Source organism: Dermacentor albipictus, chromosome 1, assembly GCF_038994185.2.
Source record: "Dermacentor albipictus isolate Rhodes 1998 colony chromosome 1, USDA_Dalb.pri_finalv2, whole genome shotgun sequence".
Lineage (NCBI taxonomy): Eukaryota > Metazoa > Arthropoda > Arachnida > Ixodida > Ixodidae > Dermacentor > Dermacentor albipictus.
Window position 1 is genome coordinate 479,684,313 of NC_091821.1, and position 21,164 is coordinate 479,705,476.

Below are 21,164 nucleotides of genomic sequence, written 5' to 3' on the forward strand. Positions count from 1 at the left end.
TATATTTTACAGCGGAGCTGTCTTTGGCTTGTTCCCAGCGTCTCGTGATGGGCGTAGGCAAAAACGATGGCAGCGTCTATAGAGCAAAAATAGCTTAAGCATAAGGCAGAATCGTATCAGCGTATGTGTCCTAGCTGCGTTTGAGGCCAGATGTGTCAAAACCGGTAATGGGTGATGGTTTGGTGCGTTGCCATCTACACAAGCAAGGACAGCACGGCCGTTGCGCCCTATGCCTTAAGGACAACGGGCGGCAACCTTGCCTTGGTATGTGTCGACGCATGCGCCGCACAGATTGGGGACGGAATCGTTGTCACCACCGTATACGTTCATCCCGGAACGTCAGAGAGGGACCCTGAAGGCTTCATGGTCGACACATTCGGGTGAATCCTCCCGGTGGACCCCAATCCCATCGTCATTGCGGGTGACTTTAACGTCGATGTGCCTCTTCCCGACTGAAAGTGATTCTTGGCGTCTCTCTTAGAAAGGTTCGAACTTCATTGTTACACCGAGACCAATGTCTCCCGACGCGCCATCGGTGGTGCATAACCGCATGTTCACTAACAACATATCCAGTGTCGTCACAGAGTCCGTGACCGTCTATCATAGCGATCATAAAGCCATAATTACTGCGATCACGGGATAAACGTAAATACAAATAAACATAACATGAATATTTGTGTAGCATTGCTTTATTTGATTTCCTGCCTATATGTATGCAGGTCCGCTGGTCATCCACCTCACAGAGTGAAATGGCTCTGAATTTTTATTAGAGAATTCTGAAGTCAAATACGATTTGAATAGCAAATACCATTTGATTAGACTATATGTTTCTACTTCATTTCGCCACGTGGAACGTTGAAGGAGGTGGTCAGAAAGGCCACGGAAATCAAATTGGTAAAGACTTCCCGGTCTCCAGGATTCACTCTTAGTACATAGGCAATATCCTTTCCTTGAAACTGTTCATATTAACGTCTAATAATTGCCTTAATTATTTTCTCTGAAAATCGATTGGTTCACCTGGCGCTGGTGCTGCTTTTAACAAGAAACACGCGTATTCCGGCCGGGAGTTCTCACTTTTTCAATTAGTGAACCTAAAATATTTAATATTTTTTCTCTTACGTATATCTCGCGGATATATATGTCTATGTTCCCTTAGATTTACCTAGAAGTGCATTGGTCATCTGTATCTCTTCACGCCACGCAGTTAATACGCCTGGTTTATTTCACTATAATGTTGTTTTCTTTGATCATTGTCCCCGATCAATATTCCACTAACAAGAAGCGCGCGTAAAATGACACGATATCAATAAAATTTTCTTACGTAGCTTCACGTTGAAGATAGGCGGTTACTGTGGCAAAAATTACGTGTTACTATTAGAAAACAATGTTAAACTAGCAGTTCGCCTGACTAAAACTACAATATGTACCGGCCGACAAGAGTCGCTGGCGCAGAAAAGCAAGTAAAGCCATTAAAAATTTTACTGTACAGAGTTTCTGCGAGAAAAGCTAGGCGTCCGCCAGCGTCCCCGCAGCCAACGCGCGCTCGCTAGCGGACGACGCACTTGACGACGAGAGCAAAATCGAAGACGTCAGGTTGTATATAAGCCATGCCTGAAATATGTATACGTAGCAAAAAGGTGTCAATATAAATTTGAAAGATAGTGGAAATAAAGCACCATTATAAGAGGATACGCGTGCAATCGGTCTCAGCGCCCGCAGCGAAATTACATTGAATATGACACGAAGCGCGTCTCCGCCCAAATCCAGCTCGCTCGCAGCGCCTTTGCACAATTTTCCTACACGCGGCACCTCAGCGGGAGAGCGCTGTTCGGTCCACTCGACCTTTGTCTAGTACACTCTAGTAGTGCAGTGCAAGACGGGCTATGCAGCGACGATGGCTGCGAGATGGCGTCAGAGTAGTGCGTGTCGTCTCTAAGGAAAGAAAGCGCTGCATAAGCGAAAGTCTGTCTGCGACGGTTGCTGTGAATCGCGCCCACGCGTCACACGAGCTCCCTCTCACCATCTTTTGATTAGGGGGCCAGTCACGCCACACCTTGCACCGCTTACAACGTACCGCACGAGACAGAAGCACCTGCTAACCTTATGAATAAGGGACAAACGAACTATGGGGCTTTACGTGCCAAAACAACTTTCTGATTATGAGGCACGCCGTAGTGGAGGACTCCGGAAATTTCGACCACCTGGGGTTCTTTAACGTGCAGCTAAATCTGAGTGCACGGGTGTTTTCGCATTTCGCCCCCATCGAAATGCGGCCGCCCTGGCCGGGATTCGATTTCGCGACCTCGTGCTCAGCTGCCCAACACCATAGCCACTGAGCAACCACGGCGGGTCAAATAAGAGACAGGTTGTACAGTTAATTAAGAAAAAGTAAATCAGCGTAAGCATTGCTAGCAAACTACGTCACGAAACAATTATCAGTTGCTGAGAGGTATCGCTTTAATCTCTCGTCTTTAAATAACTTTAAACTTATCGGCAGGACAACCTGATAAAATCAGGACACTGGCTTCAATAACAGGGGTCACCAAGGAAAAGACAGCACTTCTAAAAGACAGCATGGCGCTAAATGTTATTGATCTTGCAGACGCATTTAAGTAATTCTTTCTGTCCTTTCGTCAGGTGTCATATAATATCGACCTCTAGTATATGAACTCAGCTGATAGCCAATGTACATAAGGTGGTTACAAAGCGGGAAGTATTTTTTTTTTCATTTTTGTCGTTAAGTAACACCAGAGCTACAGACGCATTTGGTATTCAAATAGCGCCGGTAAAATTCCTTGTTGACGCAAGTTCACGTTACTTAGCGTCATTTTTTATCTGTGTATCTTTAGGCGTTTTCCTGTGTAGCACGCAGACGCAAAGGTCGCGGTAATATTAAAAAAAAGCCAATAATAATGATCTTTCAAACTACCACCTTGTGTCAGTGCTGCCTGTTTTAGAGCGCACCTCTTAGGCGCCTGTTCCTGCGGCGAGCGTCGGCGTTCCCGGCGTAACCGAGCCAACGAGCGCAGCGAATGATGAGAGCCAACGCGGATCGCAGCGGGCAATGGAAAAAGAGCGCTCTCGGCCTCGCGATAGCGAAGAAAGTAGTAGGAGGAAAGTGGAGGAGGAGGAGAGGCATGACGTCCTGCAATGCGCTGAGTTGCCGGCGGTGATGGCATCCGGAGCCGCGCGGACGATCTCACCTGGGCACTCGGGGGGGGGGGGGGGGGGGCAGGGGGAGTGAGGTGTGGAAGGGCTACGGTCGTCCACCGCGTCAGCTGCTGAGGTTAGTCTGCGCTAACAGCGTGTGTGACGGGGACCAGTGCTCCTGGAAGGGGCGAAGGCGAGTCGCTACGGGTAAGGGTCGATGGGACGCTCCCTTGAGTGTTATCACCACTGACGCTAGTGGCACAATTTGCCCGCGCCGAAGGGCCTCTCTCGTCGTTGGTGGAACGAAAGCGTGAGAAGAAACGACGGCGACGATGGCTGCAATATGGCGCCCGAGTAGCGCGCGTCGTCTGCATGGACACAAAGCGCTGCATGAGCGGAGGTCTGTCCGCGTCGGCGACTGTAAATCGCGCCCACGCGTCACCCAAGCGCTGCCTCTCGCGATCTCCCGCGCTTCGCGACACACTCTACAACGTGCCACATAAGAGAGATTGTTCGTCCCAGCCAAAATAAAACACGTATAGAGCTGCACTCAAGTTCGCATAAGGGAGTATCGCAATCATTTTTGAGGATTAATCATTTTGAGGTCAAAAGACGATTCTATTCCTGTTTCTCGCCTTGATTACACCTGTGATGGTATAACAGACTGTGCGGCTCAGACACTGGAAATGTGTGGCATATCAGGCTTTTCTTTTTTTGCAATGTACCGCAGGAGACAGATAGTCTGCGCCAGCTACACTACTCACAACGTTCTCCTTCTAGTATAAACCATGTATTTGTAAATCATAATGCAAAATATTAACACGCGAAATTCAATCAAGTATAGAGCTTCGCTCAAATTTCGCATTGGGAAGAATTCTAATTGTTGGTGACTTTTTCTCCAAAAGGCTTAGGGTACGTGATTTTAACTCGGCTTTGTTTGTTTACTGATCAGATTAATATCGTAAATTCTGCACAATTTGGTCTTCTAAAAATAGGTCCACTGAATTAGCGCTGCTAACTCAAAAGGAACTCATATAACTTGAGTACGAGAAAATGGTGCTTCGAATTTTTCTTGACTTTTGCAAAGCCTTCGACCTCATCAGTCATAATGTTTTACGTAAAAAGAATGCAGTAACTCCACTGGAGTAGTCTAAGTATGCATAAGCATACGCCTAAATTTCATTTGGCCTCCCCCCAAGTGTATGTTGGCGCCGCCGGAAACTTCCGTTGGCCCACCCCGAAATTTCACGTTGGACAACGCCCAAGCTTAAGTTTGGGCCTTATAACGTAAAACTAGTCCAGTTTCTTTTTCTTCCAATCTCCTGACGTCAAATTTACATAACCACCGACGCAAGCATCAGGCGGTATCCCACATCTTAGTTTGAAAAGCCCAATCACACGTTCCCCTGCTTTATATGAGGTCGCTTCTGTTTGCTTTTAAATCGAATAACATTGCCTACATTGAGCGGTTTTTCTTATCTAACTGGCTGACAAGAGGCGTGGAGCACGTTGAAGTGGATATGGTTTCGACGGGGCCCAGCCAGACCGGGGAAAATAGATAACCGGGCGAGGAGGGTGGCGCAGGCGTCTACAATTGATCTGCTTCCCCGTACTTGCGGTGGCTGGTCGAAAATCGCAGGTGCGTGCAGTAGAAGGTTAAGAATGCCGATAAAATTTATCGTCAGAAAATAAATGTTGGCAAAGCGATGTCGCATATGTGCAGAAAGGGTTCACTAACGCTATACTGCCACGGAAAAGTATTTATTATGCACAAGTAAATGCATATTCTCCAGTAGCAACGAGTAGCCAGTGCCTGGGCCATCGACGAGCAGCCATTTTCTATTTTTTCCAGAGCGGGGCACTCTCCGGCTATTCAGAAAAAAACATTGTTTTTTCAGCATATTGATGCTTCTTTAACACGCACACGTACTTTGACGCGGTGAGTTCTCGTGTTTTTGTGACGTGGCATCACAGACAGGCGAAGTTGGCGCAGTCCGAAAATGTTTGACTGATAGAAGAGGGCTAATGGTGAAAGGCATCGAATCAGAAATAATTATGTTTCTTTGGTCCCTTTAATCATGCACAATCAGTGTGTACACATAGTATCAGATGGATGGCTATCACAGTTTTCGTGACATCGCGTGACAGACAGGTGAAGTAGGGTGGCCCAAAAATTTTTTAACGACTCATAGAGGGCTGATTGCAGAATTCGAATAGAAAAGTTTGGAATACTTTATACGTTAGAGCGCCCTTGGACCACATCCAAACTTCAGATGGCTCACCCCCAAATTTCAAGTCGCACCACCCCAAATTTCAAGTTGGCCCACCTCAGATTTCAAGTTGGCCCACCCTGATAATTAACTTGGCCCAACACCAGATTTCAAGTTAGCCTACCCCGAAATTCAAGCTAACCCACATTCAAATTTCAAGTTGGCTAACTCCTAAATTTAATTTGGCTCATGTCGAAATTTCAAATTGGCCCATCTCCAAATTTAAGTTGGCCCACTCCACATTTCAAGCTAGCCCGCCCCAAGTTTTAGTTGGCCCACCCCAAAAATTTCAAGTCGGCCCACTCCCAAATTTCAATTGGCCAACCTCCAAAATTCAAGTTGACCCAGTCCCAAATTTCAAGTTGAACCATCCCCAAATATCGTTAACCTGCCTCTAAGTCTACTGTAAGCTTCCCAACGTATTTTCTAAGTAGCCCTAGGTATCTCTACAGGTAACCTCTTTTTTTTTTGGTTCAGATTGTTCCTTGTCGCTTATAAAGGTACCACTCATCTACACTTATGCCATTACTTACACTATGTCCTAACTTTGCAAATTCCGCATTTCTATGCAAATAATTGTCACGGGGTATTCGTCAAAGAATGCTTACGGATTAAAAACTCGATGGTTCCGGCATTCGAGGCAAAGCTCATTCTCCAGTTACGTGCTACCTTCAATACAGGTCTCAGTTCGTAGACATAACAGGGGACCATTCTGAGTTAAAACCAGTAAAAAGAAGCGCCCGGCAGGGGAGCATACTGGGTCCGCATCTTTTCATTTTATACATAAATGAAATAATCAATGTTGATCCGTTTGCAAAGTGCGTAATTTATGCAGACACCACCAGCCTGCTTTTTGATGGTCACTTAGGTACTGAAATGTCAAATCGAGCGAATGAAACGCTTGGAAACATGCACACGTGGGCGACAAGAAAATACCTGAGGATTTTACCGCTATAAAAACAAACTACAAACCACGTAACAAATAGTTTCAACTATTCGCCATCAATTTAAACAATACTGAATTAAAAATAGTACCGTCTTTCAAATCACTTGGCGTACATTTCTCCCATGTAATATCATGGGATTGCCAAGTAAATCACTTAGTAAATTGTCTAGAGTAAATTGTAAATTACTATGCGTCTCCATTGTAATTACCTTCCTACATCCATTATTATGCTTTCAAATAATTCAAAGTTTTTTTTTATTTCAGTACAGAATTCTTGTCTGGGGACGATTTCGGCAGACATGCATAAACTGACAGCATTGCAAAAAACGGCAGTACGCCTTGTTTCTCAGGCACCATATCTATGCCACACCGCTCCTTTGTTTTGCAAGCCAAGAGGTACAAACATTGAACCATTCTACAGTTATAGTCTTTGTAGTTTATATAGAATTGGAAAAATTAAAAATCGTGACACATTACCAGAACTGGCATCCTTACTGCAGCAAATTTGTTTTATAGATTACGTCAGCTAGAACCTTGCAATGTTGACGCGCGCAGACACTAACTACGGCGATCAAATGCTGCAGTTCTGTTTGCGGTCACTGTTAAATCGAATACACGGAAAAAATGGTCTCTGTGTATCTGTTCTGCCTGTAAAGCAATCTACGCGGTTCACTTGTGTGATGGCGTTTGCTGCCATGATAAAGTCATGGTCTTTTTCTTCGTTTCATCACAATGCCTTTCTTTCTCTTAAAACTGTGCGAAATGTTTCGAAGAAAGCTTTGCTTATTAATTCTGACCATAGTTGTTCTTACTTTTAGTATGACGGTTATGCATTGTGAAGATTATGTGAAGGTCTGCTTTTGTTTAACCGCCATAAAGCTGCCCTATGTATGAAGTGGACAGGTTCCCTTCAAGCTGCTACAAGCAACTTTTTGCCTGTTCATCCTCGCGACCTTGTTGTTGAAGAATAAACTCAATACAGTTCAATTATCCAAACTCCGTTGCCATGCCATCGTCATCAGAACTTCGTCGCCATGCTGTCTTTGTCATACCCTTGATGCGATGCTATCGCGGTCGACCCATTCTAACGTCGTCATCCGGCTCCCATCATGCCCTCATGGTCACGCCATCGTCAACACACAGTCTGCGCCATACCATTGCTGTCATACGGTCGTCGCCGCGCTGTCGTTCTCGATCGTCATCAGTGCAGTAACGTAGTCTCATAGCCGTCGTGCTGTCTTCATCACACCGACTTCGTTGTTACATCGACGTGGATCTTTCTTCCTCATTGTATCGTAATTATGCTGTCGTCGTTCAATCGCCATTGTGCTGCCGCTGTCATTCCATTGTCACTACGTCGCCGTCCTGAATTTGTCATTCCGCCGCAGTCGTGCTGTCGTATTCGTGCTGTGGTCGTCACTCCCATTTCGTCATCCCACTCTCGTCAGGCCTTCGTAGTCGCATCGTCACCATCATGCAGACTTGCTTACACGGTCGTTGTCACACCTTTGTTGTCACACACTTGTCATTCCATTGTCCTCATCCAGTTGTCATACCATCATGGTCATTATGTCGCCATCACACAGTGTTGTGATGCCGTCACAGTCGTTGCATCGTCACCATTCCAAGTTCGCCATGATATTCATGCAACGCCGTCGTCATGACGCCATAATCGTCGCACGCAGTTGTCATCATACATTGTCGCACCTTCGTCGTCACGCTGTCGTGTTACCACTTTCATCAATTGACTAACGTTATTTCATTCTCATCATGCCGTTGTAGTAATAGCGCCTTCGTCGCTCCATCGACGTCATTCTCGATCAATAATAAGACAACTCATTACTATGCCCCGTGACATCGCCCCCTCCTACTCTTCGTATGCTTCACCGCTATACTGTGCGTAGGCTTCGTCGTTTAGCACCACGTACTGCAGCGAAGCAAACTTCAGCGCAAACTGGTATAATATGCTATTTCTTTTAGCCTGGTCCTGAGTATCAACGCCATCGCTCCGTAGTCGCTCTTCTCTGAACGACGCAGCCCATAGTCCATACATGAGTGACGGCCACCGATCAGGCGCCCGCGCTCTACTGGCGCGTGCCTGGCGTCGCATTTTTTTATTGCGATATCAACTATATGGACACTCAAGGCGAATTTTCGCCCTGTCGCAGTGATACTCGGTGTAAAGTTCAATGGCGATAACACCGTCGCAACGCGCCGTATGCTTTATGTGGGAGTGAGCGTGCGAGGGTGAGCAGACATTCGCAACTGCGTAAGGGTAAGCAGGAATGAAGCACCCCTCCTTCTACCGTCGCGTGCAATGAACCGCCAGATGGCATTTTAACAATTGCTAGTAGGTACAGCGTGGGCGTGGCGCTTCTCGCGGCGCTGGACGTTTCTGCGCAGGTTCGAGTAACAGCGGTTGCGAGAGAGAAAATCTGGGGGCCTTTGCTCCTTGATTATGTGACCAGCCTAGACACTACGGAGGAGATTTCTTAGTGCGTGTTGTATGCGTTTGTCCCCCAGACATGCCAGCATTGCGGAGTGCAGTCAAGTTTGTTTACACTCCGCCGCTGGTTGCCCGCGCGGTCAAGCAGTGGGAACGGGCGCCCCATTTGGTGATCGCTGTTTCTGAAGGGGCAAGGTACTCATTGGTGTTGGATAAGTCGTGGGTCGCTTTTTTCGTTGCGACGATAGAACGCATTTTTTACAAGCACTGCTCCGGGAGGGCGCATGTAACCGGCAAACGGAGGCGTCAGGAGAGCACCTGAGGTTGTATTATAGCAGGTGGCGCAGGATCTCCAGGGTACCCCAGGTACCCAAGGGGTAGCGGGCGGATGAAAACTGGACGCAGGACGGCCCGTGGATTGGGGCCGCGGAGGCCGAAGCATGCCAGGGGTGTTCCCATAAAAAATTGGATGTCCGCGATATCGGACAGCCGATCTTATACAGCCCTGGCACGCTCAGGCCTCGGCGAGCCCCAATCCACGGACCAGTACGGGTTCTAGCTTTCATGTCCGTGTTGCCGCTTTCGTGTCCTGGAGGCGCCGCCAATAATGCGAAATAATGACACGTTGTTTCAATTGGTAGCAAAGACGATTGAATAAATATTATTAAGCCCAGCCGCCAACTTGCGACGCTAAATACACCACTACCGCGGCCCGCGACTTCTGCCGGCACGCCTAGGAACAAACCTATAAAACACACGCCATGAAACTCCTTCGTTGTGCCTAGGAAGGGTCATATATTCAAGGAACTAAAGTCCCCATATTTCCTCTCTCGCACCCGCTCTTACTCGCACATGCGCGCAAACTTCCGGCGTCTCCGCAAGTGCCACGCCCCGCTGTACCTGCTAGCAAGTGTAAATACGCAACTGGGTCGAGGGGAGGTGAAAGAGGGGAGGGTGCATTGTACTTCGCAGCAACTGCTTTGGCACGGCCGCGTGCGGTCGCGCGGGCTTTCTTTTGAAAGCCACCTGCTTTGGGGGCACAGTATAGGTGGGTGGACGGCTGATAGCTTTGCGCGTGATGTGTTCTTGCCGCTCAGTTGAATCAATAGACAGCACGGTCACTTCGCTTGCTGCTGCTACCGTGCATTCACACGCCAGCGTTTTAGCAGCGAATGTCCCCGTTGATCGAGTGTTATGTTTGCATGTTTGGCTGTCCGCGCTGATACCACGCTTGTTAATTTAGTTAGTAAGCGAGTGTTTACAAGTTTATATGGCCGATAAAGCTACTACCCTTACTTATTATGACTGTCTCCTAATTTGCTATCGCAATCGATGCTTCGCCTTTCGGGTGAACATTTGCACATCGGTCGCACTTCGAATATCCAGGCTATTTAGAAAGATCGTCTCACTTTACATACACCAAACAATATAACGAAGTGTCAGTGATTTAAGAAAAGTACGAAGAACTGTCTTAATTTGAACTTATTGCACTAACGTAAGTGACAACTAAACCCACAAAACGGATGTCGTACCTCGAAAGCCGAATAATTATTCGCTACGGAGTAAAATAATTTTGTGAACTCCGCGAAAGAAAATAAGTTGCACGGATCAGAAGTCAAGGACCGAAAGAAAGAAATGTCGAAACAAATTAAAAACTTCTTGGTTAAAAACTCCTAGGAATACTCTCGGTAAAAAAACAATCTTGTCATTTTACATCTTACGTGAATTTGTTACGTTGATTACAACGGTTTTGCAAAAGTTGTATTTCCCTATGATTAAATTTTGTTATATTCATGTGTAACATATCAATTTTGTCCGCTTTAGATGTACTATTAGATGCTATTCACAGAAGTGTATTATCGCTTTTAGTGGTTGAGTTACAGAGTTGTAAACTTGATAGTTTCGTTTTTCGAAAATGTTCGATTTTTGGCAATTTTTAACAAAAAATTGACGACCTAACTCAAAAATTCGAAACCAACAGTCACTAGATTTTAACTTTGTCTTTTGAATGCAACAAACCTTGTCGAATTTAGTGCGGTATTTGATATGTATTTAGATAGGAGCACTGGAGCTAAAGCTTCCTCTTAAAGCGATCTGCGATGCTTGCAGAGTGCACGTACCTTCGTATGCGCAGTGCTTTCGGCGTTTCGTTCGCGTTGAAGCGAGGGATGCAGGAAGTTCAATTCGCTTGCTGCTGCCGCGATTCCTCCCTCCAGCATTTTGACAGCGAGTTTCCGCGCTCATCGAGCGAGATGTGTTCATGTTTACCTGTGCGCGCGTGAGACCGTGCTTGTTATTTTAGTTGAAACACGTTGGCGGGCTAGTTGGTTTGAATTTATGATAGAATGTGTAAGCGTGACTGAACAAGGGCGTAGAAAGAGGCAGACGCACAAATATAGCGCTGTCTGTGTGTGTCTGTTTCCTTCTACGTCCTCGTTGAGTCACGCTTACATACCCTATCATTGTTATTTTGGTTAGTAAACGAATGTTTACCAGCTTATACGGCTGGAAAAACGGCTATCCTTGCTTCGTACAGCTATCTACTAATTGGCTATGCAAATCGGTACTTCGCCTTACGGGCGGAAACGCGAACTTTTTTTGATGATATGGACATTCTTCTGCACCTTTTATTTTATTTATTTATTATTTACCCATTGCCGCAGTACACATTATCTATATAGTTTCCTTCGCACTAGTCTACCCTCTCCGTCTATCCTCTCTCCTTGTCCCTTTACCCTCAACCCCACTGCTGGCCACAGTTCAGGTGTAAGGAGATGTAACTGCACAGTTACACGGCGGCCCGTAGTACGTTTTCTTACTTTCTTTTGCTTCATGTTAACAAAAAGAAATAACCGACTATTACTACTACTACCGTGCACCAAACTTCTGCGGGAACTATTCCGGCACCTCGCTTTTGCTTTTCCTGTTTTCATGCGCTATACGAGAGTCATAGCCTGACTCCTCTCGCACCACCATGAATCTAGCGTCTCTCGGTGGTGTAATCTTCTTTTGTGACGTTGTTTTATACTTCGCTATCACTAATACTGCTTCGCCTTCCCGCAGAAACTGCAGTATCTCTCTTTTTTCTTTCTGCGATTCCAAGTATAAGCGCTGCTGCGCATGATTGCTGTTGATTCCGATTTTGAGTGAATCCGGCTTCGCCTCATTTCGTCTACTCAGTGAATTATACAGGGTGTCCCCTGTCCCATGCACCATGTCTTTAAAAACAGAGCGAACTATTAAGAAAACTCAGAAACTAAGAAAACGAATGCATATTGTTTCCAGTATAGTGGAGAAGCCGCCAGTAAGTTTTTCATTACTGAAATTTAATTAGGTAATTATAATGATTTATCTAACTCGAGCAGTACTGTCGTAATTATCAAAGTGTCAATGAGGCGGCATGTGCTGAGAGCTGCGTGAGCGCTCTGTTCTCGCGGCTTTGTTGAAGCGAGAGGCAGCACGCAGGTGAATTCGCTCGCTGCTGCGGGTGCTACGTTGAAAGCGATCGTTTCACGGGACGGATGGAGGGGCGGTTTTTCCGTTCCGTAAGGATAGAAATTGTTACGCATTTGAAACCGACAGATTTAGTGAGCCCTTATTATCTATGAATTCGTAAGTTCCGTTGAACCCCAGCTGCTACCTAGAGGACGCGTTCTAATAGGTGTCCTGCAGCTACGTAATACTGCGTCCGCTTTATCGCATCTTCTGTGGCTTTCTTGATGACCGACGCTGGAATTCTTCGGCAGACATCCATTATCCTTGCCTTGAGCACATTTGACGTCCGTCTCGATCATGCAAAGACCGTCTTTCACACAAGCCCAAAGACAGAAATACAGGGGAGAGAGGTAAGGTGACCTAGCTGGCCAATTTACAGGCGCGTACCTTCCTATCTACTGCGCATGAAAAGTCACATCGAGCCAGTTTCGTGGTCGGCTGCTGCTGTGTGCTGGTGCCCCATCTTGCTGATAGACGTGACTACGGGACTCTACGCATGGGCTATCCGTGCCTTTAGAAATAATCTTTAATTAGCTACCTCCTTCTGTTTCAAAAAATATAATACACTTTGTCTTGTGTGTACATTTAAATATACTAATATATTTACATTTACATATACACATATATTTACACATATATAATATATTTAAATATATTATTTATGTGCATGGCGTTGAAATTTAACGCAATTTGGAGTGAGAAAATACGGATGAGATGGCCGCTGCTAGTGCTTCTAATGCGCTTGTCTGCCTACTATGGGATTTGCAAAAATAACGTGAAAGTATGAATTAAGATCTGTGCCCGTCCGCGCCAACAATGATGCAGTAAGCTATCAGCCACAGTTTCGTGTTGTCACTTTCTTTGTCTCGTGTGTTCCTTGCGGTAACTTCCCAAATCATTAGCCACAATAAAATTTTAAGTGAAAAGGTCGAGGCAAGTCAAAAGAAACCTCAGATGATGTGGGTGCGGAGGGCTCGGGCCCCGGAGTCTCCCCCCCGTTGTCGGCGGCTATGATTGGCACTTCATATAATTTACTCATTTTCCTGCTTGTGGCTGCGGACGCCGTTGTGGCGCCCATTATTTATTTTCATCTTTCTAAATTACGGACCAGTCATCGTTTTCTGAACATAACTAGGCCATAAGTCTCTGCGCACACGCGCATAAAATGACCAATTTTCAAATTAAAAAAGCCGTTTGAAGCCTGCAGCACCGAAATGAGGCAACTCCATATAATACCAACCATTCCCATGTTAGTTGGTGGCCTCTAGTTGTAGCTCCCGCAGGCACTAGACGCTAGTAGTTCCTTTATTATATTTTGTAGAAAGTCGTGCGCGGAAAGCAGGATGCACAGCATAAACGCAAAATGGCAAAGACGCGCGCCTTGACCCAATCCGTCTTTTCAGCACGCAGCGTCGAGTTTCTTCGTGCTTTCTCCTTTTTTGTTCTCGGCCCCGGTCGACCCATCTCCTCCTGCGCCAGTGGAGAAAAACTTTAAAAAGAAGCGGGTAGCTGACCCCTTTTCTATGTGCTGACTTTCCCGGCTGCCTACGTTTATTTTTGTTCATTTGAATTCTCTCTCTCTCTCTCTCCGGCGTGCGCGATTCGGCTCGGTGAGCCGTAAACAAGCCGTGCCTATTCAACCGGCGCGAGCTACGCCGAGATTTTTCCGGAGTTGCGCCAGAGAGGCGTGCGCCGACCCCTGCTGTCTGCGAGTCGTAAGACGCACGTAATCGTGCTTTCTCCTTACGGTCTCGCTTCTATACCTGTCGAGCCGCTACCTTTTGTTCGCTGTCTGCGGCGTCGTTAAGCCTAGAGCTCGTGTCTCAGGATCTGCTACTCGTGTGAGCGAAGGCGATGGCCCTGTTCGGACGGTTCTGTCTTTTTTCTCCATGTAGGATCGAGCTTAGCTTCGCATAGCGAACGACACATTTTCCCGGATATTTTGAGTACACTCTCAAGAAACTTTACGCCCTTTCGGGCTTATCTTGTCCCACTGGAATAATCGTCATCTGCCTTGCCCGCATTTCCATTGTTTAACGCTGCGAGCACGGTTTTTCCAAGTCACTAATGGCTTGCGCTTTATCCAAGGTCGAACGTAATAGGTCGCGAAGATTGGGGTGAAAAGTGGTTCAGAATAAATTGTCACAGACATCAGCAAGCGTCGTTGTGGGAACAGCGACTGAAGCGCGACTATGAGAGGAGAGAACAAACATTGGTAAAGAAAAAGGCGTTTTTAATTGAAACAAGACAGATTAATTCAAGGAAGAGAAAATTCCTATTGAAGTTTAAATGCGTGTGACGGGAAATGAAAGCACAGCTGTACTTTATCATTATCAATAAATATCATTATCAATAAATGCAAAGCATCCCTAGAATTGTGCAGAAAGGCGCGCTCGTAAAGCTGATCTCTTACAATACGTGCCCCTCACACGTTGTGTTGTTTTGATTGTAGGCGTTCGTTTGAATTTGACGGCGTGAGTGGCTTCACCCTTTCTTAACCTGTTCACTTAAAGGTGATGAGCTACGACCGCCTGATATTTGTTTACTTTAGCGCTGGCCGACGTGCTTGGCATCCGACGGTGGGACCAGCACTCTGCACTCAAAGCTTTCGTCAGCATCCAAAGAAAGCATGTTCTGCGCAGGGGTACAAGTTCGACACCCGTCAGGCTGACCTTTTCCTGCATCGCTTCCAGCGCTTTCAGCGTGGGATGCCCATAAAGTCGAATGGCGGGGAATTTGAATATACAGCTGTAACAAAATGCCGCCATAACAAATTTCGCGCCTTCGATAAGACAATGACATCACTTCTGTTTTTTTTTTTAACGGAGATGGCATTACAGCGTTTTTATTCCACCGGAAGTGTTCCCTCGTCCCACAGATGGCGCTAAGCCTCATGAACCGCCGATAAGCCGCTATGATTTGGACCTATGGGCTTCTATGGAAGCTGCGCTACCAGGTTACTGACCTTGCGTTATTTGTGTGACAGCATTCTTTACAGAAGAGTAGTCGGCGCTGACTTTTCAAGATAGGAAACACAAGCAAGGCAGATGGCGAATATTGTTGAGGGACAAGCCCCAAAAGGTGCAAACTTAAAATTTTAGGAGTTTAGCTTAGAAGGGAACGTTCTCTTTGGGTCTTCATAGTATTGATTCTTGAGTCCACTCTTAAAAAATCATGACCCATTCCACTCAGTCACATTACCAACCATTACTAGATGCAAAGATGCACTTATCCACCACCCCATCCATAACTCACTACATCGCAAGCTGTCCAGTGGCGACAACTACAAACCAAATCATACAAGAATCCGATACTAATGCACGCTATTTATCCAGACATTTACAGAACAGATAGATGCAAAGTGCGTGGCACCAGATCCACGCTAGAACACATGCTATGGGAATGCCAGGAACTAATACAGGATAATGAGAGCGAAGCCCCCATCGAAAGCCTCCGCGCGCGATGGCAGGCCGCGCTGCTCAGCTCGAACCTGGAAAATCAACCTCTGGCCGGTCCATCAGGCCAAGGAAGCCGCCGAGAGGCAAGAACTCTTGGCCGTAACCTCGGCGGGTACCTCAGCCCACTAACTCGCCGGACGCGAATCCTTCTGATTCGAAATAAAGTTTTCTCACTCACTCACTTTACTCAGTGAAAGTGGATGACCAGCGAAGCTGTTTAGCGTACAGTACAGAGGTGACACAGAATTTTGAACGTAAGTACGGACTCATTTACCGTGACCTTTATATACATTCGCGTGGACGACGGAATCGCCGCGTAGAGGTGCTGGAGGAACCTAGACACGCGTCACGTTCCGACGGGACCGCCACCGCGGAAGAACGGTAGGAAAGGAAAGGAGATACGCAAGCGCTTGGAACGCCGACAAAAGAGAGGGCGGTGCGAAAGTAAATATGGCCTACGCGTGTCACAGTGTAGTATCTGTTCTTATCAGCTTAATATCGGATACGCGTTGTATTTGGACGCAATATATTAAACTTGGTATTGCAAGTTGGCAGAATGCTTGAAGCCTGCTTCACCAACGCCGCACGTTGGCCCGTTATTGCACTAGCTTCGGGATCCGCCCATGGTTGTCGGTCTACGGACGTCGATCTGGTCGAAACTAGCCGTAAACAGCTTTTCTGTAAGAGTTTGCACCTTTTGGGACCTATATTGTCCCACAAGAATGATCGTCATCTGCCTTGCTTGCGTTTCCTTTCTTTAACGCTACGAGCCCGGTACTTCCAAATTCACTAACGGCATGCACGTTACCAGCGTGACATAGCATTCTCGACAGAAAACTAGCAAGCGCCGAGTTTTGAAGAAAGGAAACGCAAGCAAGGCAGATGTCGAATATTGTTGTGGGAGAAGATGCGTCCCAACAGCTGCAATTTTATTATGGGGTATAGCCTTTAGCAGACTACTATAACGGAGCCATAAAATGGAAGCGCGTGAGTTGAATTTCTTTATAGGGTCTAATGTTCTACGGTTACGCGATCCTACGTCACGTACTTATATATTGTTAAACAAATAGCGGAGAACGCTATAAAGACTAGCGAGACTTTTCTTGCTGCCCCTATTCGTTACCAAAACAGTGCGCATCGCATATTAAACCAAGAAATAAATTTATTTTGTTCTTTAATGAAGATTCTTCCTTCTTTGAAGAAGGAACTTCATCGGACGATGATCGGCATGTATGATCGTATGCAAATAGGAAGTGATGTTCGTGAGATAAACGCAGAGTACTTGTAAGCGTCACTATCGATACACGGCAAATCAAATGAGTTACAAACTGAACAAAAGTTAGAACACTCTCACTCCGACTACCCTTCAAAAATACCCTTCAAACTACTGTTATCACACATTGCAATTTGTACGGAGCTTCACTGATCGATCAACAATCCGGATTACTGTCGAAGACTCAGGAAGTGGAGGATATTCTGCAGGTTAATATACGACGGCGAATCAAAAAGTATTTCTCCCAATTTTTTTTAGCTGAAATAACGGCTGTAAATGTGAAGTCTACATATCTATTCCCAGCGGTGGACCTTTCTTGGACCGGCCCTGCATTATCTGCCAGTAGCTCCGCGACACACCGCTGCGGTCAGTTGTTGAAGATGGGCGTTGGGCTTCACTCGGGCGCGGCGTACGGGCAACGAAGTGTGGCTAACACAACCGCCGACAAGCTCCGGTCATTTAACTGGAAGGGCCTGGACCACCCAGCATACAACCCGGCCCTTGCCCCTAGAGATTTCCATGTTTTCCATCCGCTGAAGAAGTTCCCGGCAGGGCAACCATTCACGTGCAAATGACGAAGCCAAGACAGCAGTCCAACGATGGTTCCCCACAACGAGCAGGACGAATTCTACCACAGGGGCATCTGCAATATTGTGCTACGATGGGCAGAATAGTACTTATATTTGTAATTACCTGTGCGTACCTCGCTTTGGCTAATAAAATATATAGGCAAACACTTTCTGATCCCCCCTTGTACAATGCACGCACGATAAAAGTGGGCGGTAATGCCGTTGGCCCGTCCCACAGACGCTATCACCAGTGAGAATCAGCATTTGGCAGGCAGCTTAAGCGGCTCGTTTTGCTCTAAAAACGAAACGATGTCCCTCTTCTGCGGCCACGTTTCTCTTATTCTAAAGTAGTCAGACACGACGTGGGCGTGAAACGCTGCGTCACATGTAAACATTCCTAAGCGGCGCACAATACATGGTAATGAACGTTTTATTTACCGCGGAGGTCGCTAAACTTGCGCAAGCAAGTGAGACGTCATTTAAGCCTCATCTGTCCCTGCGACCTGTTTGCAGGACCACTCGAAAGGGCTATCCATGCTTGTCTCGGTAGTTTACACTTATCCCTAATGAGAGGCGCTATGGTAATACATTTCACAAATGCGTGCGCGGGCATATCAGTATTAAAACAGACCGTAAACTGACAGCCTTCAAAAGTGCTAAAAAAAACAACATGGTCAATAACGGAATCCTCGAGAAACAAGTACGACGACTGCGATGTAAATCAGTGTAGGCCTCAACAATATCAGCCTTTGCATACAGTACACATTTCGCCGACCGATGTGAAAACGAAAACGCTCATCTCTATACAAGCAGGAAAAGCTTATTAAAAGAACAGTCGGCTACAGCACCATATGTCTCGCAGTTAGTCATCACGGCAGGAGAATAAGCTACCGAAGTACCCCTGCAGTGGGTAGTCGTAGCACACTTCCGCTGTAGGTTGCGTAACAGAGGCAAGTTCAGGTTCCGAAATCCGCGTAAACGGTTCAAAAAGAAGCACTTAGTGAAAGAACGAGCACTTTAGGGCGGGGTTCGTCGGCAAACCCTCCCTGCATCCGAAGACGGCAGCGAAGGCAGGAAAGTTGCGCATCGCTTTGTTGCAATCAGAACCGGCGACGACGCCGGTGACTCGACGCGCGGGATGGCACATTCCGTGGCAGACGGCGACAAAGAACGCCTGCTCCTCGCTCCAGTCCGCCGTCGTTCGCACGAACCGTTCCACGGCGAGCGCGGACAGCAGGGCACTGTGCGCGACCTCCAGGGCGGGCACCTCTGGAAACAGGTCTTCGTCGTGGGAGGTTCCGGGATGCTGATGGTGCAGGCACCGCGCCTTCTGGCCGACGGCATCCGTCCAGAGGGCCGACGCCCAGGAGCCTCCCACGGCACCGTTCGGGTCGATCTGCGCGCAAGGATATGCCGAGTGGAAGCCCACTTCAGGCGCCAAATTACTGGCCCGTCGAAAATTACGCGCCACTTTGTCCGTCAACACATACGGCGGCTGAATACAATAAATACCTTGCAATTTTCTCCGAGCTTTGTCGCATCCGCAAATATAGGCAGAGCACGCCTCAGACGATGCAGCAGCATGGACCATTTATCAAGCAATTTTGGTTTGAAAACAGTGAGCCACGTTAGAAACTGCACTTGTGGAAATCACTGGCTGCACCAAACGAAGGAAAAGAATCAACTATGTGATTTTTATTTCCGCAGCAAACGCGTACACGCCTATAAATGCAACGTTTTCCTCTGAGACGTCTCAAGCATACGTATATATTTTGGAGCAAGGTTACTCGAAAGAAACAAAAAATAATATGCGTGCAAAGCATAATAAAGATCATCGTTGGTATCAATGTTCACTACTTAGTCTATTCCATTCGATTCCTCAACTGATTTCACTACCCATTCGATTTCAGAAACGCCTAGTGGAGAAGCCTGCAAAGCGATAGTAAGGGGTGCGTCGAAATGGTCAGCTTTGTTACGTAACCACAAAGGCAAATCTGAGTTGCGTGCGAGCTAACCCATTTAGATTACACCGTTGCCAATCATAACAAACCATAAACCATGAAGCTTTTTCCGAAGATGCTTGATAACGACGCAACAGGAAACACTGAAAACTGCACACAATTTGTTCCTTAATTTTAGGGTAAGGGTACCCGGATTCTAATTTTTAACGTATTTTAGCGCACACACATACCAGGGGCATTGGTTGCTACCATTTGAATGGGCACAATATATAGTACAGCTTTCTAAATGAAAACATTTATAACTGTGACGAAACGCAAAGCCACGGACGGGCGCATGGGTGAAAGGGGACTAACTGAGGTGCAAATGAGACGTTTTCCCAAAAACATATATTTAGCGTTTGCAATGAAACAAACGAAGGCGGTACTGTGTCAATTGAAAGCTAGCGGTCATCTTTGTGCAGGTCCAAACGCAGACAAAGCAGTGCCAGTCCTTAACAGATTGTGACCACTCCTTTTACCTTTGTTTTTTCGCCAGTGCTGCTAGTCTTCTTCCAGGTACCTTAATTTAAGTAGTGTGCTGCTTCTGTTTGTTCTGTGAGCCTTTTTCAATTGAAGCCTTTTCTTGTGTAGCAACGATGTCAGCACTGTACTCTGTTCCAATAACGATTTATCTCGTCTAGCTGCGAGAATCTTCATGAATGGACAAGTTCTGTAGAAATCCCTCATATTCTAGGAGTACTTTCGTCACTGGCAGCACTAACAGTTGTAACGCTGTGTCGCTCCTCGCTCGGTGCCTCATTAGGTTCCTTCGGCAAATTCCTTGACTGCAGCACGAATTAAACGCAGTCGTTCTAGCACAGCGTTCGTGGCTTTTCTCACGCCCTCCTCACGCTTCGACTCCTCCAGTCTTTCGTATGTTCTGACCATACTTGGCGAACAAGCATGCATTTCATTCCGCATGGGGTGATTTCAGCTTTCTAAAGCCAAACTGATGCGTTTTGCCTAGCACTTAAAGGAGAAACGAACGCTTTATTTTGCTCTATAAGAAGCAAGCAAGGTTCTCTAAACTATATACACAACAGCAGCCAATTGTCTAACTAATAATAGTGAACGAATTGATTAGACAAAATTCCCTTGGTGTTAACGAAGCACAGCTCATAGTTATGCTCCGCGCGAGCTGTTGACATTTTATTGCACTTTTTTTTGTTTCTGTGCACCAGCAATGAGTTTGGGTCATTTTTTACCCCATCCAGTTGCGCCAACCGCGATCATTTTCAAGTCTTTTGAAATCCTGAAATATGTTCTGGCTATATATAAAACAAATGAGTTTATATGATTGAAAGACAGATTGCACTAAAACAGATAACGTTACACGTTGGCCCGAGATGCGGTTTACTGCGCCCTACGCTTTAAAATAAAGTCAAATGATAGTGAGCGATAACTGCTGAGTTTATATTTCCAGTACCAGACGGTTCATTACAAAAGTCACTAAAGTGCAGCACGAAGAAATCTACACTAATTTCTTAGGTCTCCTCCTCCCCCCCCCTCCCCCAGTTCCTCAACAACGGGGGTAACTTGCCGGATACAGTGCTACCC

At 46.4% G+C, this 21,164-nt stretch overlaps 1 protein-coding gene and 1 pseudogene across 1 annotated transcript in view; one reads left to right on the plus strand and one right to left on the minus strand.

Moving 5' to 3' along the window:
- The first annotated feature begins 16,215 nt into the window (after window positions 1–16,215).
- Window positions 16,216–16,395, plus strand: LOC135901484 (U2 spliceosomal RNA; annotated as a pseudogene).
- A 150-nt stretch (window positions 16,396–16,545) lies between these two features.
- The window catches only part of LOC135901430 (neprilysin-1-like), a 50,999-nt gene continuing 46,380 nt past the window's right edge, over window positions 16,546–21,164 (minus strand). The window contains exon 6 of the mRNA XM_065431224.1: window positions 16,546–19,003. Coding sequence (XP_065287296.1) covers window positions 18,605–19,003 — 399 coding nt within the window. The 3' untranslated portion in view covers window positions 16,546–18,604. The remainder of the gene's footprint in view (window positions 19,004–21,164) is intronic.